Source organism: Neolamprologus brichardi, chromosome 23 (genome assembly GCF_056152115.1).
Source record: "Neolamprologus brichardi isolate AB-2024 chromosome 23, ASM5615211v1, whole genome shotgun sequence".
Taxonomy (NCBI): domain Eukaryota; kingdom Metazoa; phylum Chordata; class Actinopteri; order Cichliformes; family Cichlidae; genus Neolamprologus; species Neolamprologus brichardi.
This window is the reverse complement of record NC_142125.1, coordinates 38802850-38821470: the sequence shown is the minus strand read 5'-3', so window position 1 is coordinate 38821470 and position 18621 is coordinate 38802850. Positions and strand designations below refer to the sequence as shown.

The 18621-nt window shown below is 40.5% G+C and overlaps 1 protein-coding gene across 2 annotated transcripts in view; it reads left to right on the top strand.

The window, feature by feature from the left end:
- LOC102777144 (semaphorin-5B-like) overlaps positions 1-18621 on the top strand; it is a 49124-nt gene that overhangs the window by 25518 nt on the left and 4985 nt on the right. For both annotated transcript variants that reach the window (XM_006807120.3, XM_006807121.2), the window contains exons 4-21: positions 4540-4639; positions 5091-5136; positions 5260-5322; positions 5478-5576; positions 6062-6275; positions 6367-6652; positions 8677-8812; positions 10230-10437; positions 10535-10742; positions 12187-12304; positions 12467-12651; positions 12880-13023; positions 13128-13275; positions 14078-14303; positions 15265-15486; positions 16159-16329; positions 17270-17419; positions 17728-17763. In XM_006807120.3, coding sequence (XP_006807183.1) covers positions 4540-4639; positions 5091-5136; positions 5260-5322; positions 5478-5576; positions 6062-6275; positions 6367-6652; positions 8677-8812; positions 10230-10437; positions 10535-10742; positions 12187-12304; positions 12467-12651; positions 12880-13023; positions 13128-13275; positions 14078-14303; positions 15265-15486; positions 16159-16329; positions 17270-17419; positions 17728-17763 — 2760 coding nt within the window. The remainder of the gene's footprint in view (positions 1-4539; positions 4640-5090; positions 5137-5259; positions 5323-5477; positions 5577-6061; positions 6276-6366; positions 6653-8676; positions 8813-10229; positions 10438-10534; positions 10743-12186; positions 12305-12466; positions 12652-12879; positions 13024-13127; positions 13276-14077; positions 14304-15264; positions 15487-16158; positions 16330-17269; positions 17420-17727; positions 17764-18621) is intronic.

The following is an 18621-nucleotide window of genomic DNA, read 5'->3' as shown; positions in this document are numbered from 1 at the left end:
TGCAAAATCAGGAACTTTGTACATTTTAATCACTCTAGTTTAGGCCTACCCCATCGTAGCAACGTATGTGCACATGCAAAACTGAACAAAGGCCCCAACCTAGCACCAAAGTTCATGCTGAAGGGAGACACTTTTTCAGCTGAAGTAAGAGACTGCGTTGCTTGCACGTTTACCCATTGTGAAAAGAGGACAGTGTATCTATTTTCCACAAGACAATTTCTGTTTTCAAACAACATAATTTGTGTTGGTTTTTTTATGTAAGAATACACAGTCGGCGAATTGAAAAGAGTCACGCACACAAAGGCCGTGTTTCTTTGAGCCCACTTTCAAAGTGACGATTTTCACATGTAGCCGGTTAGTCCACGTGCCCAACATCAAGATCAGAGATCTTAACCTCGTCACACAACGATCGGGTTGTCATGCTGATGTTGAGAATTAGGCAAACTTGTAGACATGCATGCGTTTCCTAGACTGTCTACAGTTCTCAGATTCAGGCTCTTTAAGCAGGTTGTTGTGAGCGAGCAGTGTGGTAGCCTTATTGTAAAACGGTAATCAAAATGCATCTTTTGCTTGAATAAGTGACGTAAAGGCTATGGGTTAAGGGTTGTATGAGGACCAACTGTATGCAAAAGGCTACATAAGATATACATTTTCGATTTAAATTAAAGTATAAAAAAACTGTATATATGTCTGCCCCTTCTGATTTTATCACCCCTACACTTTGATCATACTCTCATGTCAAACCATGGCTGCTAAACATGGCTTTACTCCAGTGCTTCACTGAATAAGAATGTACATATATGGATCTAAAGATCCCTTGGTAATGTTTACTTTAACTTTGTATAATTTCTTCTTGGAAACACGAGGAGGTTCTCTGGCCAGACCCTGCTACACAAACAATAAAGAGTCCCTGAAGCTGAAATGGTATCTTTGTGAAGGAGCTTTGGTTGGGTCACAAACATTTTATGGTCCTTTGCAAAGTTAAATAACGATTGCATAATTGTATAACAAGCTTCACTTATCCACCAACTTTAAATCAATACCATCTCTCAACATTTCATTCGCCACTCTTTAAAAACTGATTTTCGTTGGGTTTGTATATTCAGCTACAACCACCACAGCAACAGCGATCGATTAGTTTGCATTCAAAAAATGCTCTCACGAAAATTTATCAGCACAGCAGGCTGGGTGCTCGCACAAAAGTCTCGTCCAAATCCATAAAAGCTTTAAACTTTTAGAATGTCATTTCACCTACTTTTGTTGCTCTAATCACTGCTGTCTAAACGCGGTTGCACGGCTTATTCTGTTGCTATCACAACCATATTGTAGCCAACCATAAAACCCACAATAGTCTACAGCTTTTGAGAAATTATGTTTGTTAAATGTCACTGGAAATGGAAATAGACAAGGAACAGCAATATTATCTTTATCCTGGACAAGTTATGTTTCCGTCTGAAAAGAAGACAAAAACACAGGACACAGAATGAAGATGATATAACAAGCAAATGGTGAGTTTTAACTGATATAGAAATTGTAAAAATCATTAAAGAAACCAAAAAGGAACAACTGACAAAGGGAGACACAAAAAGGCACCATGTATAGCAAGGTAAAACGATAACAGGTGGAAGCAATCAGGGCATTGTAGTGGAAGAAAAAGACAAAGACAAGAGGTAAATAGAACACAAGAAAACAACAAACAATAAAATAAAGCAGGAAATGACACAAGAGCAGACAAGGAAGCACAGAATACACAGGAAATACACAGTAAATCAGAAGAAACGGACCAAAGAAACCAAGCATCTGAATTGGGAAGAAAGATGATTGAGAAAGATGATTATTTCAGAAACTGCTGATTTGCTGGATTTTCCCAAATAGCCATGGTATGCAGAAGAGCATCTTTGCACCCTCGGAAGCACTCAGATCTGCTGCAGCAGCAGAAGACCACGCTGGGCACCCTCCTGTCAGCTAAGAACAGGAAACTGAAGTTACAATTATCACCAAAATTAACAACAGGTGGAAACATTGGAAAATCGCCTGATGTGGCGCGTATTGATTTAAATGCAGGGTCAGAATTTGACATAAAGAACACGATTTCCATTTCCACGATGACCCATTGCTTTGTAACATTGGGTCAGACTGGTGGTGGTATAATGGTGTGGCACACTTAATACCAGTCGATTGTTTAAACTCCGCAGCCTACCTGAGTCTTGCTGCTCACCATGTCTGTCCTTGTATAACCACAGTAGACCCATCGTCTGATTGCTGCTCCCAGCAGGATAAAGCTCATACTGACTTCAAATCTAGCAACTGTGTGACTCTATCACGTCCAAAATCTGCGAGGAACGTTTCCAGCATCTTGTTCAATTTATGCCATTAAGAATTCAAGTTCTTCTGGAGCCAAGAGCAGGTCTGACCTGACGCCAGCAAGGTATCCCTAATAAAGGATCCAGGTCCAGTAATAACAATGATCTTATTTTCTTTCCTGTGCTCATTTTGTTAAATAAAATTGCTAAAATGCCAAGAAGTTACATAATGCAAAGTGTAGACAGTTCTGAAATCTGAAATATAAGGTCGATGAAACTAGACGCTCTTAGTTAATTGGCTCTTTTGTTGCAAGAATGAGTGTCGATTTCTGATTCCCTGTAGTTAACTAATTTCTTGGACTTAAAAGAGAAAGTCCAAGAAATTAGAACAAGTCGCTTCTCCTTGTCAGCTGTCAGATTGGTATTTTGAATGAGAGACTTAGACTGCCTGCCCTTGTCTGCTTTGCAGCAGCTCATTATGTACACAGGCAAGTGCACAAAAGCAATTTGGATTCAATAGCTCTCCGAAAATCACTGCTGTTCAAGTGATGGTTTGTATTCATGTTGTTTTGTTGCCCTCTTTCAGAGCTATTCAAAGCAGAACTGAGACCAGACAAGAATGATAGTTCAGTTTCTAATAAGCATCTTGACACGCTGGTTGCTCATAACCTTTCAATTTGTTGTTTTATGTGACATTAATTGAGATTAACCAATACAAAGTGTGAAGCGTGACTCTAATATAAGGTTGTGAAATCTGGCAGCACGATGAACTCTTAGTTGGAATTAATCTGCATTAATAAGGATTTGTTGGAATTGTGTTTATCTCACGCATCGAGGCTTACAAAAGACACGTTGAAAGTTGGAGCTGTGTTTGGCAATTTCTGCAAAATAATTGAATGTAAAGATTTATGTGAAATTAATAAAGGTGTTGATGTTGTGTCTGCAGCATGGCCTCATTAAATGCTCTTCTTCAGCTGTCTAATGACTGTGAAAGGGCCTTTGATGTCATTATTTTGACTGGATGTCAGTTTGCATTCAGCTCAAAGTGTTTGCCTGGCAAACCGTGCTGCTTTTGTTGTTGATACATTTTTTTCCCCACAAGCTGGCTATCAAATGAGAGGAACAGGCATTTAGTCCTGAGAGGCAGCAGCAGTAATTTGCTCTGAAACATTGCGGGAAGCATCATTTGTATGTGGTTTGTTCGCCCTCCCCGAAGCTTATGTAAAACAGCTAAAGCAACTTTATTTACCGCTCAGTTCTGATTCGCTGTCATACTGCTCAGGTGGTGGTTTTCAATTAGGGGCATGTAATATCAACCATGATAGACTAAAGTTATAAAGAAACTTTCAAAACAAAGTTCTTGAGAAGATGGAAAAGTCTTAAGCCTCCCCTCATTTCTTTATATTTTGCTTAAAGGGAGGCAGACATACTTGTTATCTTTTAAATTGGTTTTGAGCAATGTTTCATCAGTGGTGGTGTCTTTTTCACATGTTTTTAGCCCAGTCCTTGTACTTGACCTGGCAAAAAAGGCACCTTACTCAAGCGATGAACCAGTGTTGGGTCTACACACAATGGCCAACTTAGGAAAGATCAAAATTTAAAGTGGTTCTTTGTGTATCTTTAGGCACTTTGCGACTAGCAACCCGTTACAAAACAAATAATTTGTTCCCATTTGTTTAATAGAAAGACATAAAATTGTAGGTGTGTCCCAAAGAGCTACAATGTAAAGGTCTGTAATATCTCAGTATGGTATGTAATGTGTCCTTTAAAAAAATCTGAGACAACTGCACAAGTTGAGAGGAAAAAATAAAGACCTGACAGATATACCTTACTTATCTTATTACTTTGACATTGAACAGTCTTATGTGATGGTAAATTTATGTTGTTGAATTCATGATAAATTATTTCAAGAGATTGCTAATTAATTAGAACAAGTAATATAATATGAAAATTGGGAGACTTCCAGATCTTTATGTCCTACCCTATAATTTTGGAAAATAAATCAGTACTTTCAAGTCTGTTTAAAAGCCTCCTTTCTGGTCTTAGGCCCTACGATTAAAGATGAGTTGTAAAGCTGGCAAAAGGCAAACACTGGATAATGGATCTTTTTCATCTTCTTCTTCTCTTGTCTCTCATATTTCATGTTATCCTCTCCTGCTTTTCCTTTCACTTACTTTTATACTCTTTCTTCTTATTTTTCCCTCACTGCTCATCATTTGGTTCTTTGTGCATCCAGCACTGAGGTCTTGGGTGTCTGAGTTCTCACATCCAGGTGCAAAGGACTTCTCCCAACTTGCTTTGGACCTGAGACGAAACCAGCTTGTTGTAGGAGCAAGGTACCAAATAGCATGCATCACTCAAACAGTAATCATACAGCATGTTACTAGCATACAGTGGTGTAAAGTGGATACATGATGTGTCATCATAGAAGCGTGCCAGCGTTCATATCCTAGACAAGCCCCCAATTCTTACATGATGATATTTCTGGACATAAACAAGGGAAATACACACAACATTTTTTTAATTAAAACACAAAGTCCCGAAAGCCCAAAGACAGCACTAAAGAGTAAAGACAGCTCTTAAATGGAGTAAAAAGACCCAAAAGGAAGAAGAAAAAATCCAGCAACACAAGCTATACAGTTATATTGCCCAGGCGGCACAAATGTGTTTTCATCAAACTGTGTCTGGACAGAAGTTGGGAGATACTAGAGGATAACATTTATATGCTGTACACTGCTATTGTGAGCAGTCTGTTCTTTTAGCTCTAAAATAAAATATCTTTTACAGAAATTTCCTCTTCAGACTGAGTTTGAATAATACCTCCCTCATACAGGTAAGGTTAAGACTACACACTGTCAAAGACATTTTATTTTTAAACATTTTAACAGTATCTGTTATTAAATATAAAGATCCAATATAAAAAAAAAACATTCTACAATTGAACATTTCTCCTCAGGCAACAGAATGGGCATCCGATGAAGACACAAAGCGCTCATGTCAGAGCAAAGGCAAATCTGAGGTATTGTGCTGTGACTGAAATACAGATATTTGTCTGTGTATTCAGAAACATATTACGTTAGACTGGATTATATTATTATATGATTATATTATATTGGACATTTTGATGACATGTCATGAAACAGTAAAACTGAGTTCTGGCGTATTTGTCTGCAGGGTGAATGCCAAAACTATGTACGGGTTTTGCTGATAAGCGGAAGGACGCTCTTCACATGTGGGACCAATGCTTTTACCCCTGTCTGCATAACCAGACAGGTTAGTAAAATGTCAGTTTTTGCACTTAAGTAGAATTAATGAAACTATATGACAAGAAAATACATATTTTATAGTCTAAAATCCTTTTGGGGTAATTAAAAGAAAGGCAATTATAAGTTGCTAGAGCCCGATGTAAAATGGAAAAAGGACATGGAATTTAAAAAGGATAAAATCCAGAAATCTGACAATAAAAGTCATTTTCTAGTCACTTTGATTAGCTAATTTATCTTTTCTCTATATAATTTGTAATTATATTTAGTAATTATAAATAGTTTTGGTGCCTTTGTGATCCTCAGATGTCTTCAGCAGCTTTGTGCATTTGGGAAATGATAGAAACTGAAGATTACATTATTAAAAGTTGTGAAATTCATTAAAAGTTTTGAAATAAGGTGAATAAAGCAATAAAAGCAGAAAGAACAAAATTGCTTGTCAACCCACTAAAATAGCAGGAAATGCTTAGTTTAGTTTTCCCTTCTTTCCGTCAGATTTCTAACCTCAGTCAGGTGTTAGACACTGTGAACGGTGTTGCCCGATGTCCCTACGACCCGCGTCACAACTCCACTGCCATGATCACAGAAAAGGGCGAGCTGTATGCTGCCACAGTGATTGATTTCTCTGGACGTGACCCAGTGATCTACAGGAGCCTGGGCAACATGCCGCCCCTGCGCACCGCCCAGTACAACTCTAAATGGCTCAACGGTTAACAAAGCACCACAACGTTTGTTCTTTTCATCACTCTTTCGTCGATCCATCACGCTGACCTGTGTCTCTGCCTCTTCTATTCTTCTAGAGCCTCATTTTGTGTCTGTTTATGAGATTGGTCGTTTTGCCTACTTCTTCCTGAGGGAAACTGCGGTGGAAAATGACTGTGGGAAAATGGTGTTCTCTCGAGTGGCTCGGGTCTGTAAGAATGATATGGGTGGACGCTTTCTATTGGAGGACACCTGGACCACCTTCATGAAGGCTCGCCTCAACTGCTCACGCTCAGGAGAAATCCCCTTTTACTACAACGAGCTCCAGAGCACCTTCTACTTACCTGAGCAAGATCTGATTTATGGCATTTTTACCACTAATGTGTGAGTTCTGTTTGTTAATAATGTAATTTCATAGACTTTATGTCACAGTCTGGCGAGGGCAGACTGTATGAATTGACGAGAAGGACCCAAAATGCAGACTCTAAGGAACAGGGAACAACACTTGAATGTTAACAAAAAGCGAGCCGTTTAATATGGCTGGTAAAAAAGGAACAAACAAAGGGCAATGCAGACTGAAGTAAAACTAACATTAACCTAAACTGGGAGAACTAAACAAACAACAAGAAAAACCTAGACATGAGACATGGAAACATGGCGTGGACAACAGACGACCTGACAAAAAATGACCAGAACACACCGACTAAATACACACAGGACGATAATGAGGGAAATGGAAACACATGGGGAAACAGCTGACACACATGAACATAACGACGTCACAAGAGGAGAGTAAAACTAAAAACATTGACCATAGGAACACCGGACCCCTTCAAAATAAAACAGGAAACATAATGCAGACATGACAACACGAGACTCACAGACATGAAACACATGAAGGGTAAGGGAGACTTCACAGGGGTTGAAAACACAAGGGGGAACTAATAAGCAAATGAACATAGGAAACCTAATGAGCTTAAACATACTATAAACATCAAAATGAACTAAAACTCAAAACACTGGGCCATAAGACCCAGGATCGTGACATTTTACATACCAAAGTAAGTTAACTCAGAGCGTATATCCTCCTGAGAACCAGTCTGTTCATTTATGTCCTCTTTAAAGGACGTTTGTTTTTGGTCAATATATTTTGACTTATTTGAGCTACACTAATAAGTCCTGTTGTTTGCAAAAGTGTGTTTGGGTGGCCTCTTTCAGCTCCAAATAGGCAGGACATCACAAAAAAAGTTACAATGAAAGAAACTTTCCTCGGTTCTCAGGAGGATATGAAAGAAAGATGTACTCACTGTAGCCTTACCAGCTTGCTTAACGTGACTAAATATAGACACAAGGATGGAGTGCTAAGCTAGCTATTGAAAGCTAGCTAGGCTAGCAAATTGTGTTCCACTGACACATGCTGCCACACTGACACACTGTCAGTGTCACACTGTCAGTGTCTGTATATAAGCATGTGTTTTGCTATGTTCAATTTTAAACTTGCATTTATTTAATATAAATTAACACTGTCGCTAATGGTCCTTTTGCAACAGTAATCATTAGCTAATTTGTGCTAAATACAATCAATAATGCATAGAATTGACTCAAAACTCAATAAAAGAGTAAGACAGCCTGTTAGTACAATGAACTACCCAGAAGGCAATGCTGTCTGTCACATAATTTCACAAAATTGGTTGAAAATATGGGCATGGATTAGCTGAGGTAAGACTATAGCTAGCAGCTACAGTTGTCTGTGCACCTACCCGTCACTCCAGGTCTACACAACCTTAATTACGCATAGCTTTAAAGCATTTGTTCCTGGACAGCTGCCATGTAGTTTGTCACTGTCTATAAAAACCAAGACAGGGGATTATACTGTGCTAGAAATGTGCTTTTTTCTTCTTTAAAGTCGTAAATGTTAACACATTGGCCATTAAAGGAACTGGATTATTTTGGCACTTGTACATTGCCTTATTTAAAGCCTCGTAAAAACACTTGGTTTGGTAAGTTACAGTGATATTGTGTACATTAGTCCTTTTCTGGCTAATATACCTAGACAGCACTTTGAGGCTTTTTAATAAAACTTTGACCAAGAGTACTAACTATTAATCTCTCTTATCATTATTGTATGAAAGGTAATTTATTTTGGCAAATGTGTCCTCGCATATCAGCTGTGCCTTTGGGCTTGCTTTAAGACTACACACCTTTACACTAATGTTTATTCCATAGAGTAGTTTCAACTGAGGCAACTAAAAGGTTATGTTTGTATTTTACCGTTATAAATTTAACAATTCAAGAAATATGTGCTTTTCTGTAGAGATGTGCTCAAGAATGTTGCTGATGATGAATGATGCTTTCCTTCACATTCATTAGCTAAGACCTGAGCATTGTAATTTCCTGTGCTTCTCTAGAAACAGCATATCAGCTTCTGCTGTCTGTGCTTTTAATCTGAGCGCCATCACCCAAGCCTTCAATGGACCATTTCGATACCAGGAGAACCCGCGCACTGCTTGGCTGGCCACTCCAAACCCTATACCCAACTTTCAGGTAACTCATTTCAAAACATGGACAATGACAAAGAATTCAGACTTCTTTATACATATGTATTTTTCTCTGAGAACATGAGGTTGGTGAGGACACTAAAGCAAACAGCTTTATCTTGCCACAGTTGCCCAGCAATTCCACGAAGGCTTGTAAAGAAATTTTCAAAAGACTGACATCCACTTCATCACTCTGTGCTGATTGCAGATATCTAAATGCAGTGCAGCAGAGAAGTTTTGCTCAGCTCTAACAAATACATGTCCCCAAAATAAATGCTTGGCAAATTTCCCAATGCATCTGCAAAGTGCTATTCAGTTTGAGCTACAGGGAAACTGTAGTCACATTTCCTGCTGTATAATGTCTGTATATAAGCTTGTGTTTTGCTATGTGCAATTTTAAACTTGCATTTATTTAATATAAATTAACACTGTCGCTAACAGTCCTTTTGCAACAGTAATGATCTTGCCTGAAATTTTGTCCTTAAATATAAAACAAGAAAAAGCTTAGCAATTTTTTTATGAAGCATTTGTTGCCTGTAGGTTTGCCATTAAGCTAGCATGCACAAAACTATTTACATGCCTAACGATAATAAGATATCCATCATCGGACTTTACCCTTTTTTTTTTTTTTTTTTTTTTTTACTGTGGACACACTGTAAAAACCAGGAACTTTTCTGTCATTTAATTGTTTATAACTTCATTACTTTGGTGTAGCATGCATGGCTGCAGGGGAGGTCTTTATCAGTTGAAAAAGCTATAAAACGTATGAAAATACAGTTAAAAGTACCAAATATCTCTCCTCCACATTTTCTAACGCCTTCCAGTGGGCCAAATTTTAATCTTTACTGGTCCAGTTCTGGTCTCTAGGCCTTATGTTTAACACCCCTACCTTATGTGGAGGTGCAGTGCACAAACACTGCATGAGGAGCAGCATCAGAAGAAAATGAGCTTTTGAGGTGGAGAATCTTAAGAGACGTGTGTTTAAATGCATGTTTCAGCTAGACGAAGAACTAAGAGACTGCATAATTGGCCAGTATATTACAAATAAGACTTTTCTGGATTATGAATTATGCAGACTGTCCATAATAACACAGTATAAGAAGTCTAAGGAGCTTGGAAAGAAAAGCGTCTGGACTTCAAGTTACTTGAAGACATTTCACCTCTCATCCGAGAAGCTTCTCCAGTTTTAGGGTCAAATGGTGGAGAGTCCCAGATTAAACCCTGTGGGAGTTTCCCCCCAAGAGGGACAAAGGGACCCCCTGATGATCCTCTACCTAATCACACGAGCCAAGGTGTGAAAACGGGCTTCTTTCCAAGCTCCTTAGACTACGATGACCTGGATGACTAAGAACCTTCACAGACACAATATAAGAAGCTTCCCTTTCACTAAACGCCCTTCTGCTGCCTCCTTCTTGGCTGCTCAGTGTGGCACGTTAGAGGAGGGCGCCAATGGGGGAAACCTGACAGAGCGCAGCCTCCAGGACGCCCAGCGGCTCTTCCTCATGAACGACGTGGTCCAGCCAGTAACCGTCAACCCCCTGCTCACCCAGGACAACCTGCGTTTCTCTAAGCTGGTGGTGGATATCGTGCAGGGCCGACACTCTCTCTACCACGTCATGTACATCGGCACGGGTGAGACACGTTCTAATTAAAAATGAGAAAATAATCACTCGAACCGTTTTTTTATCTGCCCTCCTGGAGCTTGCTCTTATTACTATTGTCTTAAAAGAATATGGCACCATTCTGAAGGCTCTCTCCACAACCAATAAAAGCCTGCATGACTGCTACCTGGAGGAGCTCAGGATCCTGCCCGAAGGGAAAGTGGGGCCAATAAAGAGTCTGCAAATTCTCCACAATGACAGATCATTGTTTGTGGGCCTCGATGACAGATTGGTGAAGATCCCATTAGAGCGCTGCTCCAGCTACCCAACTGAACGGTTTGGTCCAAGATTTTCTAAAATGCTTTTTTGTCTTTATACCAAATAGAAACAAATATACCCACAGATTAATGAACATAAGAACCATAAATATGACTGAGTATAAATATTTAGCATAAAGCAAATGAAAAATTGTAGCCTTTAGTCTGTGTGAGCCTGCTCATATATTGATTTTCTGGTGCTGGTGATGAGTGGGCAAATCTACTAACAAACACACGCGGCTGTCCAAGTCTGAAGGGCCTGCGAACAAATGCTGACAAAGATGATTATGTTAAGAGCCCTATTTATCTTCCCTACAAAGAGACACATTTTGAACTGTCAGGGTACACTCAAAAAAATCTGTTGTTGGATGAACACAATTGAATCACGGCACCTTTTTCCACGTGATTTAACCGAGTACAATAACCCATTTTTGACCATGTCAAACCAACACATTTGGCATTTGGTGGTTTGATGTAATCAGATTACGTTGGATCAACGTAGAATACTTACATTGACTTGAAGTGATTCATTTAAGTATGTAGAGTGAAATTTGTTTTAATTAATTCTACACAAGTTAAAAACTTTAGGAAAACACAATGAAATCTTGTTGTTTGAACAACTACTTTGTTAATCAAGGCAATTACTGCTAGTCTTGCTTAATGAACCAATATGGGGGCTGATTATTTCATAGAGACAAACAACCATTTTCACTTATTCATGGACAATCTAGAATCACCAATTAACCTAACTCTAATTACACACTGCAAACTAGCCAGATTGTAGATTTGAACCCAGGCCCTTCTTGCTGTGACTCAACAGCACGAACCATCACACCACCAAGTTGTCAATCCAGGCTTAACAAAACTAGGAAAGCTATGATTACAAGGCTTGATGAAGAATTTTCTGTACGTTTTTGTCCTTGACAGGTTAAACCACAATAAATAGCAAACACATGGTGTGGGTGTAGTTGTCTACCTCTTAAAACTCCAGCGATTTTCCTGCAGTTTGACATCTAATGTGATCTTGTGAATTTCGTGAGTCCAGGCAACGAACCACTCTTACTAGATCGTATCCGGTCATCTCAACAAGAACAAATTAAGTTGCTGAATTTCATGCAGATGCTACATGATTTAATTATGTTCACCATAGAAACGTGAAATTATTTAGTTCAAATTACAAGTTTGAATCTTGCACATGTAACAACCACCCAATTTCATTTTTTTGAGTGTACAGTTCTGCAAGACTCAGAGCAGACATATCAAGCAGGCTTTTATGAATTTTGTTGACAATAAGTACACTGCTGGAATAGTTGACAGCTTTCTCACTCAAAATACAACAGGAGATCTTTTATGAGCAGAAACACAACAATCAGTATTGTCCGACTTTGTGTCAGCTTAAAAATCTGCACACTGCTAAAGAAAGGCATCTACAGACAGTGATAGTCTATCTGAATACCTGTTAGCTCCTGCATGGAGGCCCGGGACCCTTACTGTGGCTGGGATCATAAACAGAAGCGGTGCACCACCATCGAGGAGAGCTCCAACATGAACCAGTGGACGCAGAACATCACTGAATGCCCTGTAAGACCCTGGGTTTGTCTGTTGTATAGATCTTTCCTATCTCACTTCTAATAAGAATTTCATCACAAGTTTCCTGTTTGATAATAAAAAACAAAAACTCATTATCACTAGCCTAATATAGCATGCTAATTATCATATGTGATTCTCTAATCCTCTCTGGAGGTGAGGAACCTGACTCAGGATGGTGGTTTTGGTCCGTGGAAGCCTTGGCAGCCTTGTAACCACGATGATGGCGATGGCTCCATCAGCAGCTGTTTGTGTCGGTCGCGCTTTTGCAATGGACCGGTGGCCAGATGTGGTGGGATTGAATGCAAGGGCCCGACGATCCAGGTGGCGAACTGCTCCAGGTATATTTCTTTTCATGCAGACAGCCATTATTCCCATACTAATCCTTTGAAATCAATCTTTGACAAAATGCACATGTCATGTAAGTAAATCTAAAAATAGTCCTTTATGTTCAACTATATTCTAACAACTAATACACTCATAAAAGGAGACAGTTTGCTTAAAAAACGGAGACATTCGTTTTAAAACATCAGGCTCAGTCACATCCCTTCTTACGTTCTCTTTCTCAGGAATGGCGGCTGGACTCCCTGGTCATCGTGGGGCCAGTGTAGCAGCAGCTGCGGCATTGGGTTTGAGGTGAGGCAGCGCTCCTGCAATAACCCCGCACCTCGCCACGGCGGTAGAGTCTGTGTCGGCCAGGGACGGGAGGAGAGGTGAGGAGGTTACTTCAGAATTTAGCGATCAGGCCCGATTACTGCATTACAAAGCTCTGTGTGTGAGTGAGCGTGCATGTGTGCATTCCTCTTTGTGTTTCCAGGCTGTGCAATGAGAAAAAGCCATGCCCACTTCCCATAGTGTGGACTGCGTGGGGACCCTGGGCTCACTGCAGTGCTGACTGTGGTGGGGGGGTCCACTCCAGGACGAGAAGCTGTGAGAACGGAAACAGCTGTCCTGGATGTGCTACGGTATTTTTGCTCTATATGTGAAGAGAAGAGAGTAGGCAGAATAATATCCGAGTTGATTTGCAGACATGAGTGACCTACTTGTCTGTTTTTATACAACAAGATAAAGGACGTTTGTTTTCCCCACAAGTACCTCAGATTGTACGGCAGGTACACACAGTCCCCGCTCTTTCTGCTCAGTCTCAGTCTGCTAGACTTGGGGGGAAAAATCAGTCTATCTGTCCACATCATAGGCCACTTTATTAGGTATACATTTGAACTCTGAAGCCCTGCCATTTTTTGGAAACACTTGGGAAATCTGATCCAACCCAGTCTATCTGCTCTGCTATTCTATTTCTACAAACTTTCTACATTTTTTTTCATTTTGTATTGTCAGAATTATTTATTTATACTTACTAACATTACTTATACTTACTTTTTTGAGGGCAAAGTCAAAGTTAGCTGGTGCAGAGAAAAACTTTCCGAGCACTACCCAATTAAAGGGCTGGAAGTTCTTCTGCATTAAACTTTAATGTCTGCAACTGGGGAAAACTCACATCTAAAAAGGGTTTTGTTCTTCATTGCATTCAATAAAGCTCAAGTTTATGTCCTATTAAATACAGTAAGTTGCTGCATGATAGAGCCCCCTCCCAGGAAAACTGTAATGTTTGTGTTGTTTGGCAGGATATAATAAGGCAGCAGGCTCTCTCTGCAATCAATTGGGAGATGTAGCTGTGATAGGATAGACAGCAGTAGCTGTAGCCTGCTGGGATTTGCCTTTTCATTAGCTTTAAAGTTGAAGAGCTGTTTCCATCCTGTTCTGCAGGAGTACAAAGCCTGCAACCTGGAAGCTTGCCCTGAAGTTCGTCGTAACACCCCCTGGACCCAGTGGATGCCCGTCAATGTAAGCCAAGACGGGTCACGGCAGGAGCAGAGATTCAGGTACACCTGCCGGGCACTTCTGCCGGACCCCCAGCAGCTCCAGCTGGGCAGGAAGAAGGTGGAGACCCGTTTCTGCCCCAACGACGGGTCTGGAGCTTGCCAGACTGACTGTGAGTACTGCAAATAAGCTGGGAGATGTGGAAAAGCGAGTTTAACAACTTAGAAACTAGAAATGTTGCCATATTTTCTGTTTGTAAGTCACAGCAGATGTGCTTGATTGTAAATGTGCAAACACAGCTGTTGCTGTGATTACCTGCTAGAATGCAGGTGTACCTGGATTCCACAGGGAGGGTAAGCGCGGGTAAATTTTTAAGGTTTGAATCATTTTTGTGAAGTTTTTCGACTCCATAAAGCAGTCGTACACACGCTATCTGCCTAGAGCTGTATCTGTCTGAGCTTTTATCAGCACTGCTGGTGGCATATCTCCCAGTACGCCACGCTAAACACAGCTGGTTTCCTGTCTGTGGACATCAGTCAGCAGATTGATTAAACATCATTGAACTGTTGTGGGGAAGCAGATGTCCTCTTCCTTCATCCCTCAGAGCCATCGAAGCTTTTGGTTTTTTTTCTCTTCTCTCTCATAGAATCTGGATTGTATCACCCTTTGGGTATTTACTCCAAAATAAATAAAGCTGAGGAAGTGGGAAATATCATTGTTTTTTGTAGCTTGTGTGACTGCTCTCAAGTTGTCATCCTCAGAAAAGAAAATCTTAATGAAATGTTTCTGGTGGCCTCATTTAAAAGCCTCAGGAAGCGCTTCTGATTCATATGTAAATTATTTGCAATTGTGGGTATACCAACTGTATGTGTGTGTCAGCGTACAGGGAAATCTAGCTCATTTTGTGCCTGCATTGTACCTCGCTAATTGTTGTTTTATAACAGGCTGGCTGCTGAGCTTAGCAATAAAACCATACAATAGCGTGTCTCCGATTTGAATTCAGAGAAAATTTCTGACTCGTTCAGCAGATTGCGGCAGATGTTGTGATCGGCTTGTATATTTTTTAGTGTTATTTGTTTCCCTTGTTTGGATTCTAAGATAGAGAACAAAATGTGTTTTATATTTGTTGCTAGCTTTGGTTGAAGACTTAATGAAGACAAGTGTCCGAACTTCATCCCAGCCACAAGGTGCCCGATGGGGATCCTGGGAAACGTGGTCCAGCTGTTCCCAGCAGTGCTCCAGAGGCTTCCGAACTCGGAAACGCAGCTGCTTGACGATAGAAGGGAGGATCAACCCCAGCGCCTGTGTGGGATCGCCGGTGGAGTATCAGGACTGCAACACTCAACCGTGTCCAGGTAACAGAGAGCTTCTGGTGCACTGTACCTCACAGGCTGTATATAAATGGTGGACACAACCACAGTGACATCACCAGCTGGACACTGAGGTCCCATTAAGCATTAAGCCTAGAGCTGAGCATGTATGTTGATTGGGTGGTGGATCTGACTGCAGAACTGTGGTCACTGCATGCTCATGTGTTAGCGGCTAACAATCATTAGGTACCCGCATCCTAAAGCATGCATACACTGATTTCCTGTCTGTCTTTATTCTAGTGGGGACGATCGTTTACGAGATGAATGTATGTTGTATGTCTCGTTTATTGTTGTGTTTCATTAAATAATCAATCATTAAATCATTAATTAATTCAGTATATAAATAATTGAATATTCATTCATTTAATTGAATTTAATAAATATTTTCTTCCTATTTTAATTTATTAATGGCACATTTGATTTATTATTTAATGATATATTTATTTAATTCGTTTTGGTACTCATGGCCCTCCGCAATAGACCTCTGCACAGTTAGACTTTTTGCTACTATAGGAATCTCCCCCTGGTGGCCAGTGGAAAAAATGCCAATTAAAAACACTTGTGCACTGAGGTCACAGCTACATGAAACTTTTATATAGCATCATTAGCTTGCATTACATTGTGTTACATTATTATGGGGTTTTCTTCAAAATCTAGTGAATGGAGCCTGGTCTTGCTGGTCTGCCTGGTCCCAGTGCACGTCCAGCTGTGGAGGCGGGCACTACCAGAGGACTCGGACATGCAGCAGCCCACCCCCTGCCAACGGAGGAGATATCTGCATAGGCCTGCATACTGAAGAGGCCCTTTGTAATATACACGCCTGTGAGGGTATGAAGGGATATGTGAAGCCGCACTATGGAAGGTTTCAGACAAACCAAAGATGTGTAATGGTCACAGATGGATCAGTTGAACATATTACATCACTAGCAGATTTTGTCTGTGTCTAGGTTTGAAGATAAAAGCTTTCTAACTGAAGTGAAGAAATTATGGTACAGATATTATCAGCAGTTATAATATGAATTTCTGTGTCTTAGGGGGGGATTCACTACAAAGGACTGCAGTTTCTGCTGAGTTAATCTGATTTGAACATTAATGTTGTGAAGTTAAAGATAAAAGTCAGCTTATACCTTTCTTACAAACAACCCCTTTATCCAAATTTCTAAATTTTTAAAAATTCATTACAATTATTACACCATTAAAAATACTCTCTAGATTCTCTCAGTCTACCCAGATTAAATAACTGCTTCTTCTTTGGCCACTGATGGGAAATCTCCCCCACACAGGCCAATCAATATTTGTGATGAGAAGGAAAACAATGTGGCCGTTGGTGCCTCTCCCAGCATGCGTCATCTGAAGGTCGGAGAAGGAACGGAAAAACAGTTAATGAAATAGCCCCAAATTTCCCTATCGACCTGAATTTGGATGCGAGCAGCTTCTTGTATATCTTTATTCCCTTGGACTTTGAAAAGAAGAAAAAAATGCAGAGACACGGGAGGCAAATCGGTGTAATCAACTGCTCGTCCATTTTAGGCTTTTGTTCGGGAAACAAAGCGATCCCGGGAGGCACACAAGGTTGCTGACTGATGATGATGACCATTGCACTGATGCACTGTGGCCAGAACTCCTCAGGCTGCACTCTTGGTGACTTACCACACAGTTCCTCTCCTTGCAGAGGAGGTTGAGTTTGTTGGTGATTGGAAAAATGCTCATATATTTTCCTGTTTCTCATTTGGACGTTTGTCGTTTTCCCTGATTCCTGTGTTTGCAGGTTGGGGTGAATGGACAGAGTGGGGGGACTGTGACGACGAGGGCCTGCAGCATCGCACCCGCCGCTGCGATGAGAACCAAGAGGCTGAGGTCAGTCTCTGCCAGGGCAACGTCACCCAGTCTAGGCCGTGCCAGCCTCACGAGGTGCCGGGTAAGCGCATGATCGCACATGTAAACAGGACCGCTGCAGACTGTTGCAGATATAAGCTGGAAACATTAATTTGAGTGAAAAGTTTAATCAGGCACGCTAAATGCTGACTTGTTCACTCTGCATTTGGAGAAAATTAAAAAGATGAATTAGCTGAGATGTCAGCAGCGTGCCTACCTCGAGAACAGGGAAGGCTTTGTGAGAAATTAACTACTTTTGTCTTGTTTGATCTCTCGGAGCTGCTGTGATTTTCTTTTTTCTTCTTCTCTACATTGATGGCTTTTCTTTTTTTCATGTCTGTCTCTCTGCAGTCATTTTGCCCGGTCAGGAGGACCAGAGCTGTGGAAGTGAGTGAAAACAACTGATGTCTTTCTGTTCACTCTCCCCCAAATAATTACACATTGTTCCCAGCTTACACACATACACACCTCCTGCGCTCTTCAATTCCCAGCATGAAATATCTGCAGGGTTTCCTGCTTTTCTTCCAGCGTTGCATCCAAACCAAATCAGTATCTCCTCGGTTTAATTGGAGGATGTAGCAACAACTAGCCATTCTTGTAAAAGTTATTGGCTTTCTTCTTCTCCTGATGTGTACCACACAGTTGGTACCATATTGACTTTTGTTTGTGACTTCGGCCCCGCGTGGCATGGGATTGGCCGAAAATGTGGAATCGATATTTGTCCCATTCAGGTAGTGACATCAACTTTCAGTTGCTTTTAGTTCCTCGCTTTCTTTCCCTTCTAACAAAAGCTCAAATTTTTTACACCACCTTCTAGACAGACTATTTCCTGTTACAGTGAAAAATTTACCTCAAAAGTGTTGCAAATGCATACGACATGACCCACGAGCGTAAATTAAGATTTGCAAATGTGTACAGTGTACTCATAAATGAGCCACACACAAATGCAAAGCAGTTTGTTCTCATGTAAAACTATTTTACAAAGGTTATACCCAAAGGAGAATAAAAATATGGTGGCCTTGAGAGGTCAAATGCAACTGAAGACAACACTGTCAAATAAAAAAAAAAAAAAAAGCTGCAAAAGCAAAATATTAAAATGGTAAATGGCCTGTATTTGTATAGTGCTTTTACTAGTCCCGCCTAGGGACCCCAAAGCGCTTTACACATCCAGTCATCCACCCATTCACACACACATTCACACACTGGTGGAGGCAGCTACAGTTGTAGCCACAGCTGGGGCAGACT